Source organism: Anas acuta, chromosome 4 (assembly GCF_963932015.1).
Source record: "Anas acuta chromosome 4, bAnaAcu1.1, whole genome shotgun sequence".
Classification (NCBI taxonomy): domain Eukaryota; kingdom Metazoa; phylum Chordata; class Aves; order Anseriformes; family Anatidae; genus Anas; species Anas acuta.
In genome coordinates, this window is record NC_088982.1 from 48,440,693 (window position 1) to 48,459,964 (window position 19,272).

At 39.3% G+C, this 19,272-nt stretch overlaps 1 protein-coding gene across 16 annotated transcripts in view; it reads right to left on the reverse strand.

The window, feature by feature from the left end:
• Positions 1–3,477: 3,477 nt before the first annotated feature.
• Positions 3,478–19,272, reverse strand: part of MARCHF1 (membrane associated ring-CH-type finger 1) — a 296,342-nt gene continuing 280,547 nt past the window's right edge. For all 16 annotated transcript variants that reach the window (XM_068681133.1, XM_068681124.1, XM_068681126.1 and 13 more), the window contains 2 exons: positions 10,867–11,014; positions 3,478–7,689 (listed from right to left, as the gene is read on the reverse strand). In XM_068681133.1, coding sequence (XP_068537234.1) covers positions 7,388–7,689; positions 10,867–11,014 — 450 coding nt within the window. In that variant the 3' untranslated portion in view covers positions 3,478–7,387. The remainder of the gene's footprint in view (positions 7,690–10,866; positions 11,015–19,272) is intronic.

Sequence of the window (19,272 nt, forward strand, 5' to 3'; positions counted from 1 at the left end):
GTAGCTGTGCAGCAAGTTTTACTGCTAAGTTTTATTCTGTTAACAGCTGTATTAAATTTTTCCCTTTTTACAAAATAGGTCTGTGCTATCATTTCAAGTTTTAGGAAACCAAATTCCATAGTAATAGGAAATTAATCACAGTCCTTCTTACATGAATATATAGAGAAACCTGAGTAAATGTAACAGGCCTGAAGCAGGAACAAGTGATCCAGTGCATCGTCATGTGGACTGCAAGTCTTGAGCCTGGCTGGAGGCCTTAATGCTCTGACACCAGCTATAGCTGTAGGCCATCACATCACGGTTTTGTGTTTTAGAAATGAGTGTGCTGAAGTTCAGAGCATGTCTTTGACATTTTTCTCTTTTTTTCTCTTGTTAAAAAACTGTAGTGGAATTTATTGATTGATTCCGCTTGTTTTGATTTATAAATCCTGCAGTGCTAAACTCCAGTAGAAGCTGAACCACAGTAGGCAGTAAGTCTGAACTAAAGCTGTGTACATGTTTGTTCAGTGGTCTGACAGATTTTGCCTTTCAGAAAGCTATACCTTCAAGTTAGTCTTTTAGACACCACCAGATGTACTTTGAAGTTGGAAAAATTGCTGTCCTACCACACTTGGTAAAATACTGAAGTAAAATGAGCACTAAGATAACTACAAGTTTTAACATGTCACTGTGATAACAGTCTGTTAGGCTGGCATTCGGGTGAATGCTTTAAAAAAAGATTATCACACAAAGTTATGGAGTACGAGACATTTTATATTCCTTGAAACAATTCACTAATAAGAAGGTATTATAAAAAAAAAAGTAGTTGTTACTTTTGTGGTTGATGTAGTCAAAGATTTTATTTTTTTTAATATTGCTCACACTTGAAGAACATTTGCGATTCGGACTTCATTGAGCTTTGTGGGTTTTCTCTCTTGAAGTCCACGTGTTCACTGCTTGTTTAGCTGTCTTTTAAACTATCTTGTTGACCTGCTGCATAAATAATGAAAAAGAACTGTGTTCATCTTTAACTTTTTATATTGAATTATCAGAAGAAAAAAAATGCATTTTTAATTTCTGCACTCAGAATGTTTGTGCCTTAGGTGAGTGGGTTAGAGGGAGTATTTTGCCATATGCTACAGAGACAAGATAGTGGAATTTCATACATCAGTTTCATAATCCTATCAGTCCTGCACTTTAGGGTTTTGCATAGTGATGAGTTTGTTCTTTGTGCTAGAAAAAAAAAGGATGAATGCTCTCAGGAGTTCTGAATTTTGTTCTCTGCTTCTTAGAAATCCAGAAGGCAGTTGGCTGTAATGGCTGGAATAGCAAATATGGCTGTGATGGTCCCTGTTCTTACAAATTTGCTGTGGGGGATACCTTGAAATCCTGCTTACTTGTAAGGGTTATAAACTTTAACGTTAAAATCCTCTATTATAATTCTCTGTAAATGACTGTGGTGTGTTTGTTTGTTTGTTTGTTTGATTTGTTTTTCTGGTATACTTTACTCTAGCCAGCCTTGGAGAGCTGAGACCTCTGAGGAGCTGGCTGAATTATATTCAGACTTTCTCAGCAGCAGCTGAGCTGTGCTCTGATTCTAGAGCTTAACATACTGACGGTCTCAGCTGGAATGAAGCAGCTGTCTTTGATTCCAGCAGTAATCTGATGTTGTTTCATGTACACTAAGCAAATAGCTGTCAGTTGTTGATTTAAGAAACAAAACAAAAACCTGTCCTTCTCAGGGATGGCTTTATGCACTGGATTAATTAATTTACCATCCTTTAGCGTCAGAAACAAACGTGGCTGAATTAAAGGAATGGTTCACTGTGGCTTTCTGGTCTGCTTCACAAAGCCATTTCTAAAGGGATGCGACTACAGCCATTCCTGATGAGGGAAGGCTATCATGCAGTTAGGCATTTACCCTGGCTCATTATTGTACTTTTTTCCACTACCAAAGCACATGCTGATCCTTTATGGAATGTCGCTGTGTGCAACAGGATGCAACAAAGCAAAAAGGCAATATATACGAACCATTTTATGGGCCATTCCTGAGTAGTTTAAGAAATAGAGAGTACAGTACGTGGGTTTTCGGTCTTTATTGGAGTAGCACTCATATGCATCTCTGTAATGACTGTGTATGAAGACAGAGTCTAGAATCCAAAAATGTTGGATTCCAACTGGAAAAAAAAGCCATTGCTAATTTAGCTAACAGACTTACTTAAAAATTACTTTGATCTTCCATCATCTTTGCTTTTTGTTTGTAATAGTGCTGATTGTTGTATTTTTGTGAGTGTGGTTTTGGCTTTTAGGTCAAGATCTATTTGAGGTTCAGAACGACCTCAGTATTTTATTTGGAGTTGGTGGGGGAGCATGTGCGTAAGTGCTGTGTAGTGTGGTTCTTTGTGTGAATGTGGAAAACAAACTGAACAGAAATGTGTTCTGCGATCTAATGGTACCCTCTGATCAAGGGATTGTAACTACCTCGTGTGCAAAGCAGAAAAGCATAGTAGACAGAAAAGCATAATGGACCAATGTTCCCTGAATTCTAAAAATTAATGTGGCTTTATTTTTGTATATGGTAACAAAAATGCATTTTTTTATTACTAGAATTTCTTTAGTTGTGCTGTTTCTTCTGTGTTGTATCTTGTAGAGATTCATGAATCTGTATTTGATTTAAATGGTAAGCTAGTTAGGGCAGATTTAACAAAATGAACAGTCTGTTGGATGTAGGGAATATAATCTGTTGGAACACTCTTCCTGTGGTTTGACCATATTCTTAGCAGGCTCCAGTCATTTGATGATCTATTACAGCTAGAACAGTGAAGACTTGAAACTCAGCCCACTTTCTCCCCAGCTGAGAATCTAGGACAGCTTTAGGGGTAGGTGGATACAGTCCTCTTCAGAAAACTAATTACGTAGTTTGGCTGGAAGTTGTATTTACCAAGACAGATAGGATACTTTCTTTGGTTTTATTCTGTAGGATTTTTATGAGAAAATCTCACAAAGTAGAATTCTAAAATAATAAAAAGGACGCCTGATCCATTCTGACAATCTGAAGTAGGATCCTTTAAATCATTTAGCTCTGTGATGTTTGTCTAGCCCATCTTTAAGGATTTCTAGTGTAGGACGTTACAGTCACATTTAACTGTTCAGTCCAACGCACTCTGCTCCTTAGACGTTTCTTCCTCCTGGCCTTGCTGCAGCTGAAACCTCGTTGTCTGTTCTGCTATGGATGGAAAAAGTTGTTTTTGGCATTAACGCCTGTTCCTACATATCCCTTCCCTTCTGCAATTTAAACAACCATAGCTCTTCTCTAGTGTTTTTGTACTCTGAGGTGTTTTCTGCCAAGGCGCGGTACCCAGAGCTCGGCCTGCCAATCCAGCAGGTTTGTCAATATTGAGTGTGCCGCTGAGTGCATTGTTCACATTGTGTGCAAGAGCATGGTGTCGCCAATTCATGTTCAGCATGCGATACTCTATAAACAGACTGACAAATGTAGAATACTACAGAAATTTGGGTCATTTGTTTAATACAAATACATTTTTTTCACAACAATAAGCAGATATATTACTCTTGTTTCCCTTACCTTCTGTCTTTCAGTACACATTCAGCCACAAAAACATACAGTTTTTCTTTTGCAAAAGAGAGGGAATTAAACAAGTAACACAAACTTGTAGTTCCAAATATTATACACAGTAAAATATTTTCATCATAGAGTAAGTGTCATTGCTTTATTAGAAATTATAAATAGTTTGTTCTGGTGATGGGGAACTTACTATTTTTTTCTACACAAAAAAAAAATAAGCACTGCTTTCAGATAAAGCAGTGTGTGAATGGCACAATTGGACTAGTTGAGAATCTTCATAATGCTAATGATAGTCAGAAGTGGTATATTTACGCCAGTTTGAAGTTAATTTTGTAATGCTTATATCTTAAATCAGGAGAAGAAACGTGCATACCCACAGATTAGATAGAAGTATCTTGCTTAAAATTCAAGATCTGATCTCACACCAACTTACTTCCACCTACCTTTATTAAAACTTTGCTTAAACAGGAATGCAGATTAAATTCTTCTCAGTAATGGCAGCTTGGAGCAAGGCTCTGCCCTTGTTGGGTTTAGCCAAGCTAAACTCCACTGTCAGTGTGTTTGCCTGAGATGCACTGTGGCTACACAGGTAGCTTGATACTGATCTTTATTCAATATCTTGTACCTAATTTCATTTAAAAAATCTTAGGATGTATCTTAAAACTTTCAGTAAGCTAGTTTTGCAGCACAGAATCCTGTTAATACAGAAAATTACCCTTTTTGTGGGAACAAAGAATCATTGTTTTATAAGCAGCTGCCCAGGGTCTGTGTTCACGCATCATCATTACTCGTGCAGACCTGCATCTAAGGCATGTTGGTGTGAATAGATCCTTGCTGTCCTGAAGAGGTCCCGCCCTGCTACAGAAACAAATTCCAACCCAGCATGAAATCCCTGAAAGCTTTAGCATATCCACTGCACCTAAAATGAGAAAGGGTGCATTGGCTAATACTGTAATCCTTAAAGAGTTTAAAGACTGCTTCCAACCTGCTGTAATCTCTTTTGCTGCCGACTTTAGCAGACAGTGTCTCATTTTGCTTCTTTTTCTGCTGTCTGAATAAATATTTCCAAGGGAGAGGACGAATTTCAGCTGAAGTCTTTCTCCGATTCTTACATTTAACTTTAAGCTCAGTTGCACATGAACTTGAGTGCCACAACAGTGTTTGGAAGTTGAAACTTTCAGTATAAAATGACTGCAAGTTGTTCTGCTGCTTTCTCTTCAGTGTGTTTTAAAAATGTGCAGTAATCTTGCTGGATGCCATACATCTGTTTTCAGAAGCCTCAAGTACTTTTTTTCCTTTATTTGAATTCTATGCTTGTTCAAGAAAAGAACAGCGTGAATTAGTCTCCAGTAAACTGTCAAAATAGGGGATAAAGTACTTTCAATGGGGTCATGATATTACAGCAGGCTAAAGAACAAGCTGGCTAAAGAAGCAGGGTTACTGTCACTTAGATGACAGCAAGAAACTTTCTGATCATTTCAGAAAGACCTTAGTTGTCTTCCACAATTTTTTTTTGTCAGTCAACTATGCTGTGATTCATCAGGTTTTATTGTAAACAAAATTCCGAAGAGAATGGAGATGCAGCTAGTAATTTTAAGTGTCTAACTTGCTTCCACTATAATGAGATTTACTTGTTAATGAACAGGATTACACTTTTAGAAATGATGTCTTTGCAGATTATCTTAAACACATGCAGTTATGAGGCATTCCTTAGTACTGGCATGGTTTTCTGAAGACCTTGTAAAGTCTCCTCCACAATTATAAACAGAGAAATGATTTGGTTACTCACATACCTGTTTTCAAATAAGAAGCTGTTACATTTCCAATTCTGCAAATGGATAACTGGAAAATTATTTTATATGAAGAGCAAGTGGCATCATTTGAAACGGCTTGAACATCAATCCAACTCACCTGGAGTAACTTACAATATTAATACGTATTTCAGGTGTATTCAAGCACCAAGATTTTGTGTCTGGTCTGGCCAGATGACAGTCACTCACCACCAAATTACACGAGCAATTTCAAAACAGAGGAATAAAATGCTCTGAAAAAGACACTTTTTTTTTCCTTCTAATACTGCTACTTCCAGTAGTCCCTGAGCCTTTAAACCATTAAACACATTCACAAAGAAATATCTAATAGATAAAATCCACTACATCTTAGGCCCAGCACCCTTCATATTTGGAAGGATGTGATGACTCACTTAACTGGAGATGTCTGAATGTGTGAGGAGGAAATTCACCATTAGAAACTGCAAGACTGTAGAAGGCTAGTCTGCTGGCGATTATGGCAGATTCCCCCTCTGAATGAACCTGTGCTCTCTACTCTCTTTACTCTGGTTCTTTACTTGCTTGTTTGCTTTTCCTTGTTTACCTAAATACAAGACCAAAAAAGAACTTTAAACTTTTTTTTTGTTTCTTTTTTAATATATATTATGTTCAGGCCCTGGACTTGTCCAAGCCAGCATGTAACTCCAAGTCAATACCTGCTGTCGTGCCCTGATGGTAAACATCACAGGTATGAGTAGCTAATCACAAAATGTGTTCTTCATGTAATTCAGCCTGTTGGACACAGTATTATATCTACATTCATTCATCTATTGCACCCTTTAATGCTATTCACACCTCATTTTTATATGAGAATGCTCAAAACATTAAATTAACAACTCAACTGTTGAATCTCTAATACCTCAAGTTTACCTGTACAGAGGGAATCCACTGATGTACTTTTCTTAGTCAGGAAGATAAAAACTAACTTTTCAGAGCAGGGAGACAAAAAATACCATCCTTTCAAGATATCTAAGTATATTCTCTTCTCTCTACCTGTCTACATCATGAATTGTAAAAAATAAAACCCAAAATACCTTTCATTGTCCCTGTGTCATCCTTTCAGAATTTGATAATATGTAATTTACTTTTGTGTGATTTTGCAGTAAACAGAATTTTTTCATTTATAGTTTTGCCTCAAAACTTTATATATCCAATTTATGAAAAAAAAACTAATTCACTCTTACAGAATAAAATAAACAGCTGAGCTGCTGTTCTAAATGCATTATCTACAATTTTTCTCCTCCCCATACTTGTTTTGCTGACAGCTATAGTTAAAAGTATCTATAGCCTATGGAGATGTGAGTTTATACTGGTTGGAATTGCTTATTTAAAAAAAAAAAATCAGGCATATTCAAAAACAGTGCTACCCTTCAAATGTTTCAAATATTCTTAGTTGACACAGCTGCCCAAACATTCAGGCTCCCCTGGAGTCACACGGACATACATCTGTCACTTCACGAGGCTCAGAGTGGGTGCTGTGACACAGCTCTTTATACCTTGGTTCAGTTAATGCGCGTCACTTGAACAGTTCTTTCAAGTGTGTCTTTAAGAAGATAAATAGGAAATACAACTTTTAGTAGTAAATAGATGAACGGTTTGGTTTTGTTTGTTTCCTGTAAACAAAATGGTTCTAGCAGGTCTGTGTCTACTTGCCCAGCCATCCTTTTTTTTTTTTTTTTTTTGTATAATAATAATTTTAAAAGTAATGCTGTCGTGTTGGTTTGGCATTGTCTGTTAAACCTGTCCTCTATTGCACTTTCTACACTTCCACTTTCACAACACTTGCTGACTAGCTGAGAAACTACTTCACAAATGGTCACATTCCATACAGTAACGAGTTGCCTTGCTGGATCCGTTTTCCTTCTAGGGTTTTGGTTTGTGTTCTTTTGTTTTTTAACTGAAAAAATGCACAGTCATTTCTACTCTCTTTCAGCATTAGTAGTGTAGAAAACACTATGCCTTATTCTGCAAGGAAGAAACAACGCTGTCTCTGTCAAACTGGCATCACCTCAGATGTCATTTCTTCGGCTGCCAGCTGAGAGTTTGTACCTGTCTGTGCTACTGGCACCACCACGGCATCTTTGACGTCTGAGCTGTGCGTGCATGAAGAGTTCTTCTCCTCCAATTTTTTGGCGGTGTCTGGGCAGTTCTGAACAAAGATCACTCTGTTGTAGGCTTTCAACCTGCGCCACAGTTGAACGTAAACCTTGCACTGCACGTACATGAAGACGAGGCCCCCTGTGAATCCAATGGCCACCACCACGAGTTTTGTCCAAAATGGCCATTCAAGGACACCTTTGAAATAAAACATTTGTATTTATTACTGTTGTTACAATGGGTATCGAGTGCTTAATATCAGTAAAATGTTTTGAAAAGCAGCCAGGTGCTAAGAATTCCCAGATATGTACATGCTAGTGGGGTGGCTGTGGCTCTAGTGGAAAACAGCAGCTGTTTCCTATCCCACAGGCAGAGGGCCAGACAAGAAACTACATCCGACTCCCACTCTTAACTGACTTCCCCACAATTTGGTCAAATAACAAATTCAAGACACGCTCATAACAGAAGCCTAATGCTTGATATGATTTAAAAAAAAAAAATAAAAATTTCATCCTCACATTCAATGGTTTACTTAAGCAAAAATACAAGTACCAGAACAGAGATAAATGAACGCCTAGAAACATTATGCACATCTTTACCATCTTTTTTTTTTTTTTTTTATCATGCTAGAAGCATGACAGTGTTTATGGTTCCTGGAAGACCAACATTTATGATACTACCTGGTTCTAGCTTCCTTCTGAAGACAGGGCACAGTAAAAAATAAATAAATAATGGAAAGAGCTCCAACTCTTCCATCATCCATCTTCCTTGCCCTGTCTTTTTCCTGCTCTTCTGTCTGTGCACCCTCCCCCCCCTCCCCTAAATCCATGTATATCAAAAAGGAGAAGTTTTATCTCTGTGCTAAAAGGGTATCTTTACATATCATTGATCTTTATCACTTGCACTGAATAAACAGCAATCATATTGATATTTACAGAAAAAAAAATAAGGATGTTGACACTGAAAAACTAGAGATGAAAGTATTTGAACGTGGTTGTAATATGACTAATGTTAAGATGATTTGCATTGGCCTACATGTGGTCTTACCAATTTGAAGGAACAAACAGTTGTATTAAGAACAGCCTTCCTCTCATTAATTCATGTCACCGTTAGCTGCTTTTTTCAGTGATTCAGTAGCATAATATAAAGGAACAGCTACCATCCTTCCCATTACTTGCTGCCTCATTACATTTAAGGATTATACACAAGAGTCAAACCTCTGTGTTTAGCTGTCAGTCTTTGAACAACCTAAATAGTTTTACTGGTCATACATGGAAGGTTTCTGACTAATCTTTTGCTCACAGAGTGCAGTATTCAAGGTGCCTTTCAGGTGCTGTATTCAACCCTAGACCTGGTAACCCAGAATCCTCAACAGCAAGTTTTTACTTGTAGCCAGCTGTGAGGCTTGTATGGATCTGGCTACCTCCATTATTGTTAAACAAGGTAGGAGCTGGGCTTTTAATTAAATAAGCAAATAGAGAACACAAGAATACTAATTATTGCAAAAGCTCTAAGTAGCTCTCAGTCATCTTTGTTGATTTTTTAGGGTGAAGAATCATCCAGAACATTTGGCGAACACTGAATTGCATACAAGTCATAAATACATTTTGAACCTACCAGGATTAATTAACATGATCCTTATACGTTTTATGTAATGGCAAATATTAATGCTAGCTGTTTTGTTGTATAAATCCAGCTAATCCACAGCCTGTACCTTTCTCCTTTTTAATGAATAGGGTGGTTTATGTTGTACTCATAAGTAGAACTTCAAAGCCATTCCTAGTCCTGTCCTCAGGGTGTTGGGGGATTTTCTGTTTTGTTTTGGAGATGCAAAGCAGGGCTACCCATTTAGAGAAAAGGCAAAACAAGACTTTGTATTATACGTTCATCTGTGACTTAGTGAGGCTTGTTACTTATTTTCCTCACATAGGCACGAAAGGCAAGCATCAGGAGTATCATCAAATATTTATCTAACTAGCACGGCACAAAGCTCTGCCTGTTTTGTTTTCTGTGTTAACTAGAGAATACAGCACAAAGCTGGGGTCCCTCTACTAATTCCTAAAGTCAATCCAGATCAAAAAGAAAATCTTATCAATCTCCTTATGATAATCATATCTAAGACATGAATTTAAGACCAAATAGACTGAGACTTAACTCAAACCAAATGCAGACTTGAAATGTAAAACAGTAGATCGGCTTGCAATATAGTTTCCACACACAGTAAGTATACTCCAAAATGGAGCCTACTTAATTCTAGTATTAAGTGTAAATTATCTATCCATCCTTTCCAAATACATGATAAATCTTGATTTTAAATTCTCTGGTTTTGCATGCAATAAATTAGAACATGACTTCCATGTGATCAGACTTTAGGTCAAGGAATAATACACCTGAACGTGACAGGCAGAACAGTTTTTGATTAGCACTAGCAGGGGAAGCACTGGATGAGAATCTTCCCTGAAAGGTCACTGGGAATGTGTCTTCACAAGTGTGAGTTGTTGCTCTAAGGTGAGAGGCTGTGCTCTCTACCTCAGCTGGCACATTTCATCTAACTAGAGAAAGAAAAGTACAGGCTAGCATCATCACTCCAGTTAGACTCTGCCAGGCCCTGAAGTAAATGCTTCTGAGAAATTAAATCAGGTAGCTTCTTTCTCTCTTTCTTTCTTTCTCTTTTTCCCTCTCTCTCTCTCTCTCCCTCTCCTTTTTTTTTTTTTTTTTTTTTTTTTTTTTTTCCCTCTTGAAATCACAGAACTGCAGGGGTTGTAAGGGACCTCGAAAGATCATGTTCAATTTTATCCATGTAACTGAATATTTTGGGACAATGTTTGCGGCAGTGTTCTGAGTTCTGAATTTCAGGATTGAAGATAAAAACTGTCTATAAACTAAGGCTAATAAAAGAAGCACTTTGTTTCTGCTTTGTTAATATAGATACAACTGGAACATGGTCTCTTGGAATTTCTTAATAGGAAGCTTGTCAATAAAAGGGTTCTATCCTGTTTTACAGGATACAGAGGTTCAAGTGGATAATATAAATAAATTGATATTTTGTGAACTGAGCTTGCACTGGCTTTGATTTTGGCTCATCTTTTTTTCTAAGCCTTAGAAATACCTCGATAATGGGAGATTAACCAAAGAAGAACAGCAGGCTAGTTAAGCTGTCGTAATGGTTACACTTAGCTGAGATCTCTCTGCAGGGGCATAAAGCAACCTTTTAACACAGATGTGTTCGTTACTTCTCTATTAAAGTATTTGATGGAGCCATATATCAATGAGGTGTTAACTTGAGAACTGAATGTGACTGGTTATGTGGCTGCACTTCAAATCCACCCACTGGGTTCATTATCAACAAGACTGAAGAAGATAAAAAACACTTACCATTATCATTGCCTTGTTTAATTTCCTCAGCGGTTCTATCAATTAAAACGTACAATGACCAAACAACACAGGTAATTGCAATTACATGGAATGTGACTGAACAAACTATTTTCCTCCTCTCACTTGTCGTCATCTGTAGTTTCTCCCACTAAATTAAAAAAAAAATAAAATAAAAATGAGAAACAAAATCAGATTAGTGAAATTTTACATTAAACTGATTAGGCCATTCTAGCTCTTTCTGCCAAAAAAAAAAAAAATAAATAAAGCAAGCCTTAATAGACTTAACAAACTCTTTTTTCCAATGATTCTATGATTCTATGATTTTATTTCAATAATATACAGAACAGTAGTATGTGCATTGTCATGGTAAAATTCATAATGATCTCATTTTCACAGATTCACAGGAATGAAGAATTAGGAAGGAGAGCTCCATTCTTTCTGTTTGCTTGTGAATGACATCTGAAGTAATTTCACTGCAGTACAGCCATAACACAGTAATAGACAAGTAAAAAGATGAATATTTATTTTTAACTTTTCCTGTTGCACACTTCTGGAGAGAAGAGAAGAAAAAAAAACACATTGCCTTGCAATATTTAAACTATTCTTAAGCATTCTCAGTTTCTTAAAATTAAAGGAGTTGTGGAACAGCCTTCCCATAAAATAATAGCATGAAAAATATTCTTTTTCCCATAAAGAACAGCTGCATTTGAGGATTAAATTCAATAAACTTGAGAAGATGATTACATGGAAATGATCATACATGATAACAGTCTCAGTAACTCCAGAAGTATCTTCCAGGCATATGTTTGCAAATTATGGCACTAAATCCAGGCATGTGTTTGTGAATTATGGCACTAAATCCTAGTTTAAGTTAGGGCTATTTTAGAATGAAACAGGCGATTCTCTGCATTTGAACAATGCAACTCTTGAGGCGATTTTTTAATCTTGCTTGTGAATACATATATTTTTTTTTTTTAGCATTTCTCTAAAATAAAACCTTTCTATACCAAAACATTTGCCTTTGAAAACAGATGAAAGAATATGACATTTAAAAGCAAAATGCCTCAATCTGATGAATAATCTCACAGAGTCCATAGCTGGCATCTGATGAACAAAGCAAATGCAGACCACGATACAACAGTGCCACCTCTCTCACAGTCACGCTAATGCACGACTCGGCTGGTTCACAATCCAGGCCAGGGCACTGACCAGCGCAGGAACACCCTGCTGTGCCAGCACGTACCTTTGGTGCTCCCAGGACAGGGTTCCTGCTAGCTTCCAGCCACCCTGGCCACTTCAGAGCACTGAGGTGGCAGAAACTTACTTTGAAAGGTTTGCTTTTGTTGTAGGCTGGTTGGGGTCTTCTGTTTTGTTTATTTTTCTTTTGGGAAAATAACGAATTTCCCCAAATTGCTCATGGCCAGAGTTGGAGATGGCATCCTATACAGGGCAGGTCTCTAACCGGAATTGAAACGGCCACTCCTGGAGTCTGAACACTACTTGTTGTCCAGCCAGATTCCCACCACGTACAACTGCCAGGAAAGCCGAGGAGTGTCCATGCAATGAGACCAAGAGGGCGAACTTCCAGCAGTGCTGCTGCCAGCAGCTAGCTTTAGAGCAGCACGTACTGGTCCAAACAAACACCATTCCTTAATGGCAGCTTACACGTTTCAGTCCTGTTGTCTCAAAATGAAATCTCAGTGGACTGTTTGCCAGAAATTTATGAGCACAAGGCTTAAATAACTAGAACCGAAAGATTTCCTGAGTAATACAAGAAGAGACAGAGCTAGCAGTTGATACATCATCACAGCTTCTGACATGTACTTAAAAGTGAAAAGTAAGCTTGTGGGATTTTGAATAGCAGTCTGGAGAAATGGCATGCATTAAAAAAAGAGGAAATAAAACCCAGAACGTCGGGTTCATGTATTTCATGTAGGCAGTGTTCAGTGGTAAGAATGGAGACTGTGGCATTAACATTACAGCCTTATCATTACAGTGACCAGGTTACACAGCATTTGACCTGGAGACTTTGATCCTTTTTTTTCAATGAGAATTCAATTCAAGCCTTGCAACAGGCTTTCTTGCCAAAGAAAAAGTTGTCTTTGTCCACATGGAAGAAAGGATCCTGCCCTAACCCTTCGCGTAGCTTTGGATGCTTTGTGGAAGATCAATGGCTAATATAAAGAAGAAGGAATCGTGTTCTCAAACAGAAAATTTTCTGTCGTCTCTTATACTACATCTTTGTTCTACTGGTGGGGAAATTCTGTGCTAAATTTTTCATTGTCATGCATATCTGCAGCTCATTATAGCTATTTTGCTCTCTGTCATGCACTGAAAAGCCTTAGATGGTTGACCTGAATGCCAAGTCAAAGAAGTCTTTTCCTTGTGGTATTTTAAAGTTTGGAAAGAAGAATATGCCATTAATCTAAATGTAAACATGTTGTAGGTGGAAAACAATGACAAAAACAAATGACCATCTGGCAGGATAGGTAAATAAAGGCACAGCCTCGCAAACTTATGCTGATATTTGCAGGAAATGTGCATCACAAGATGTAGACAGTGGGAACAGGCTACAGCCGGGCTTTTTTGCTAACATTCCATGATCAGATGATCAGACCAGCTACACTGCAAGCCAAGACCTACTGGCCTCTGCTTCCTCTCTCTGCCCCCTTTTCTTCTCCCACGGGAGAGCAGGGCTGTATGTCTACTGCATCCACGCATGTATTACCACACCAGAAACCAGCAGGCTGGCAGGAGAATGGCAAAGGTCACTACACCATGGAGCTGGGACACCGCGTGGAGCACCCCTTAATCCCAGCTGCAATAAAAAAATAAAATAAAAAGGGAGAGAAAGGAGCACAGGGGAGATCTCTGCTCAGGGACAGATGCAGGGGGGATGAGAGTACTTGGAAGTCTTTTACAGCTGCTTGGTGTCTCACAAAGCCGTGCGGCTGTTCTGCCCAGCTTTAGCTGCAGGCCCAGTTCTCCTCTGCCCCAGTCACAATGGTCTGAGCTCAGAAGGGGAAATTTAATTAAACTTAGTGCTCTAGTCCTGGGTGAACCCTATGGTGGCTGAGGTAATTTTCTTGTCCTAATCACATATTTTAGCTTGGCTGAACAGAGAGTACTATGTGACTACTGTCATTCCCTCCTAGATGACTGATCTGCTAGCAATTTAAACCTGCAATTTAAGTTGCCCTGGAGCAGAAAAATGCAATTCACTCTTAGGATTTTTGCAATAGGCTTAAATCTAACATTTAACTGTCAGTGTTAGCACAGACTTGCGTGGATAAAAGCAAAATTACGTGAAGTAAAAACTACTTGAAAGTCCGTAGCAAAGGCTTTGAGACAACAGTATATTGAGCAGAAAAAGCATCAGCCCCTTTTTCTTGTGCTGTGTTGTCCAGGGCTCAATATATGCTAAACCTGGTTGGGGATGTTTGGCAGCTGCTACCATGTCACACAGCACAGGAATGCCTCCTTAATCCCCAGTAAAGTCATCTCTGCTGTATTTTGCAGCTTCTGCAATTCTCATGGCTCTCTACATTTAGTCCATGATGGTAGGATAAAAATAAGCCGCATCACATTTTATTAGCTTCAACCTTGAGCTGGAAAAACCTACATCCATCAGGATGACACCTTGTGACATGCCATGGATAGGGTATCAGATGCCACCAAGAACACAAAATAACAGAAGTGTTCAGATGCAACTTTCCTTGGAAACTTCCGTGTTAACGCTCCTAAAGTGCTCTAGAGCCTAGAAGGAGTGAAAGAGACTGTAAGCGACAGAGAAGACATTTATAATGACTTGCAAATTAGGGAGTCAATGAGCTGCTAGACAAACACTGTAGTTTTTGTCCAGCCCACTCTGAAGCATCCCTTCTCGGCAGTACACCCTGTTGTGACCACCCCCACAGCCCTTACTGGTGGCAGCTGTACAAACGCAGGCTGGGAATCACCACAGACACAGACTGTTTAATACCCTGCAAACGCAGAAGCAACCACACGAACGACATTAGGCTCCACGGAACAGGTGTGCTAGCATCTACCAGCCTTTTTTCCACAAACAACGTGTGTGTATCCCGGGAAGAAAGCTTGCACCGTGCTCTGCGGACCACAGGAGGGCGGTGGATGACCGCGTACCTGCTGCAGAAATTCCCAGCCAGGAGCCAGAGGGAGCCAAGCTCCTGCGCTGCGCCGCCCGGAGGTCTGTAGGCACACCTTGGAGGTGGCAGCTGGAAAACTGCAGCCTGGTTTAGATGTCTACCTTGTGCTTTCTTTTTGTTTCTTACAGACTGCTTTGCTCGGAAAGGGGAACGGTTTCTGATTTCATAATCTGCCCTCGCAATTACAAAACGCAGTCATGAGTCTTCTGGGGGAGAGAGGGGAGACTTGAATAGGCTGCTCATAAGCAAGGAGCATCTAAATCATATGCTGCCAACCACTTCCCTTTCCTCTAACATGGTCTGAGAAAAGAGCTGATACTTATTTTAAAGGACCAAACTTGCCTCCCCACATGGGCCATCTAGTAAAACCTTGGTTAATCAATATGCAACAAATACATCCGGATATTTTTAGTACCCTCTGAAAATGGATCGTCAGAGGGTCTGAAAATGCTGCTTTGTATCCTCAAACTACCAGCACAGCCTTTCTTCTTACAGACTGAAGTATGTCCACGGTTTTATCTCTGCCCTACACATTAAGTTTTCTACAAACTGGTTTCAGGGTGCCCTGGTACAGAAGCAGAAGCTTGGTGCTGTTCACACACCACAGGATTGCACCCCAGAAACTCTGCCGCTTGCCCCCCTTTCCCCCACCTTCAGACTGCAGATTTACTTTTTGTGTCCCCATGTGGACTCCTGCTAGGGGGAACCCCTCACGCTGGACACAAAGTTTTGTCTGCACAGACTTCCTGAAGCAACTCCTTACCTACAGCAGATTTGCAGATGCACACGTTTACCACATCAGGTCTGTCTCATGCAGAGGCTCGTGACTGAAGATGCCAAATCGAAGGTGAAGTTAATGGGCTACTTTGCCACAGAGTGAACGCTTGCGCCCTTAGCTCCCAGGTATTCTCAGGAACCTTTTTTTTTTTTTTTTAAAAAAAAAAAATGCCATGTAAGGAGGCTTGACAGGGCAATCTGGAGTGGGCATTACACTGCTCATACTAAATATTTGTCCTGTTCTGACTTTTTTCTCCGTCTCCATTACTTAAGTGAAGAAATGAGAACAAACATAATGTAAACAGCACCGACAGCTGGAAGGATTTCCTCCTGTTCTCACTTAGAGCTAAAGTCATGCAACACTTTCTGAATTCTGTCTATATACAAGGAAAGACTTTGAGCCAACTTCTGTCTTGAAATCATCACGCAAAACGAAGGCTAAAATTATTAACTAGGGGCTGTTGTAGAAACTGCATTCTGCACAGCCTCAAAATGCTCAGAAAAGCATCTTTCTTATCTCAAAACAGGCCTGAAGGATCTAGCCAGAGCTTTTGAAAAAAGCTCCTAAGGAGCTGGAGCAGCAGATGATGAAGTGAGCTGAGCAGAGAAGATATGTCAGTAGTCTGAACATGTAGCTCAGAGTTATTTATTGTCTGTGGTGTGGGGAGGGTTTTTTGGTCACTTGTTGCAGCACTAATTGGCTCAGGCTCCACAGCAAACTGCTCGCTGCTATCAACCTACCAGCTGGAGGAAAGCAGCTGCAACAGTAGTTTGCAGGAATGGGATCTGTGCAGTGGGTGGAGGAGGAAGAAATAGCTGTAATGAAAGACAACGGGGTTCCCCTCGTCAGGAGACAGAAATAGCCTCATGCAGACCTGAAGCATTGATCAGAGATGAGACTTAAATCCTTACAATTTAAGGAAAAGCATTTTGGGCCATGCTGCGCCATCTAAACAACACGTGGCTACAGTCTGTTCCCGAGGGACTGCCTCCTACAGAAGGAGAAAGCATGCCTCACTGCATCCTGTTGCAAGAGAAGAGGTGTCCATCATACAGTCAAAGGGCACATACCAGGTTTGCTGGCTAAAAGAGTCTGGACCACAAAACCTCCTTGTTCTTTTCCCCACGCACACCCAGAGCACATGCAAAGAGGAAGAACAGAGCAGGTTCAATATAACAGAAACATTTGTGATGGCCTTTTGCCAAGGTACATCCCAGAAAAGAAACTCTTCTAAGGAACAGATTTAGACCCTTGTCACTGACAACAAAAATAAAGTAAATAAATATATACTTTCAGAAAACCAACAACAACCTGGTTAACTCATCAGATGAACTACTACAGATCTTTCTCTGCCTGAAGTTTACATAAAATCTGTTTCTGTACCTACATGACACTAAGTAAACATGGATGCAATTCAAATTACTGTCGTATCTGAAACATCTACTAAGAAAAGTTTAAGCCTGAACAGTGTGAAATGCATGTCTAGACTATTAAAAGAACTACGTAACAAAAGATGTCACTTTGATAAACACTTTGAGATTGTCATCTGCAGAGAACTAGTAATTTGGTGTTATCAAAATCAAGGCAGCACAACATTTATTTTCAAAGTGACAGCTAAAAGCTGGACTTGAGTGATGTAATCAGTATGCGCATTTCACAAACTCATGGAAACTTTAACTGTGTATGTCATCAATTATCAGACCCTTAAAGACTGCAAAATAGAAGTATTAAGCAATTTGAGAAGATCATTTCTAAAATGAAGTAGCTGTTTTTGCAATCTGGAAGTACTACTGAGACTACTTGTCATTTACCAGCTAGAAGAACTTCAGTACCTGCATCCTAATCATTCCAACGCAAACTAAATGAAGAAATGCTACTCTGTGCAAACACAGGAGTTGCCAGACCTCCTGTCCCTCTCATACAATGTTCTGCCTCATACAGAGGCCAGCACCAGGTGCTTCAGAGAAATCTGCAAGAAACCCCACGGCAAGTAATTAGAGGATAAACTCTCAATATTGGGAGCTTCTTCCCAGCTCCCATCTGCTAGGAATTAGTTTCCATCACTATACAGAACGCACACGGAAAGTAAACACTTTGGAGAATACAAGATTCCTCTTTGAATACTTGAACAACAGTAAGAAACTCTTTGTTCAGTAGAGGTCTACATGAGCAGCCTCTGTTACTATCATAAGCTTCTCTTTTACGATTCTTTTCCTCCACAGTCACTATGCAGCGTGTATATTAAAATCACAGCCCAGGCCTCAAAATACTAAAGAAAAAAAGAAGAAAAAAAGCACAACCTAACTCCTGTGGTACAAAGCACGGATCATAATTTTGTTTCAAGGTCAGTTAGGCTCAGTTTTCATTTTCCAACCAAAGCAGGCGGGGTTACTGCATTTTGTGGTATGCACTCTGTGGGCAGTCGAAGAACAGCTGTGACACTGCTAGACTGGAGATGGAGTGTGCCAGGGTGAAAGCGACCAGAGGTCCATCCTCCACTACAGCTGCCATCATAAACCACCTCTCAGCAGTTGGTGGCAGAGTCTCTGTCTCTGAACACCAAGCAGAATGGGCTCTCTGCACATCTGAGCATATTTTGGCAATGGATGGGGACAGAAAGCTAGGGTAACAAGGCAGAAATAGGAAAAGGAGAAAAATTAGAGAGAAGAGGATAGCAACAACACATTACATATTATTATATGCCTCTACATCTCCTTCAGTTTTTTCCAATTACAAGAAAATTCCCTGAAGAATTTTCATTTTCTCATCTTCATTATGTTCCTTTAGGCACATAGTTAAAATATACGATCATAGCTTTGTTAAGAGTCTTTACCTGAACCACCTTCTCTTCAGCATTCATTATACTGCTTAATTTCCTCAGTATCTAATTGTCTAGCCTGCTGAGAAGTATCATGAAACATGCATTTCAAAATTAGAGCTGATAAAATAAAACTGGTGACACGTGAAAAGCTAAGACAACAAATATGCTTTTTCTTTAGCTGTAGTTGTAAATGATATACAGTCTTCTCCAGAAGTTACAATAGAATATTACTTATTCCACCTTCCACTTAGAAAATATGTTCCTAAATATTTTCCTAAATTTGCCTTCTCTTAGTGCAAGCATGAAAATTTGCTTTACTGCCTTGTACTAAATGTGCTTGGCCTTTTTTGGTTGCAGACCATGTCCTTGATTCTTACACTTGATACATTAGTAATTTAACACTCTTTCCACTATATGAAATTCCTTAGAGTTCTAATTTGTATCTTACAGAATAAAAACCTAAAATCATTTACCTGCAGAATCTACTGTGTGACTTGATCTACAGAAGCATGCACTAAATCTCTACAGTTGAGGCCCTCCAGCATCATGTGTGGAATGGAGAGTACAGCAGAAAGCAGAGGAAGGAGGGGTACAAAGGTGACTTCAGATGTGAAGGAGTCTTGTGAGAAAAGGAGTACAGC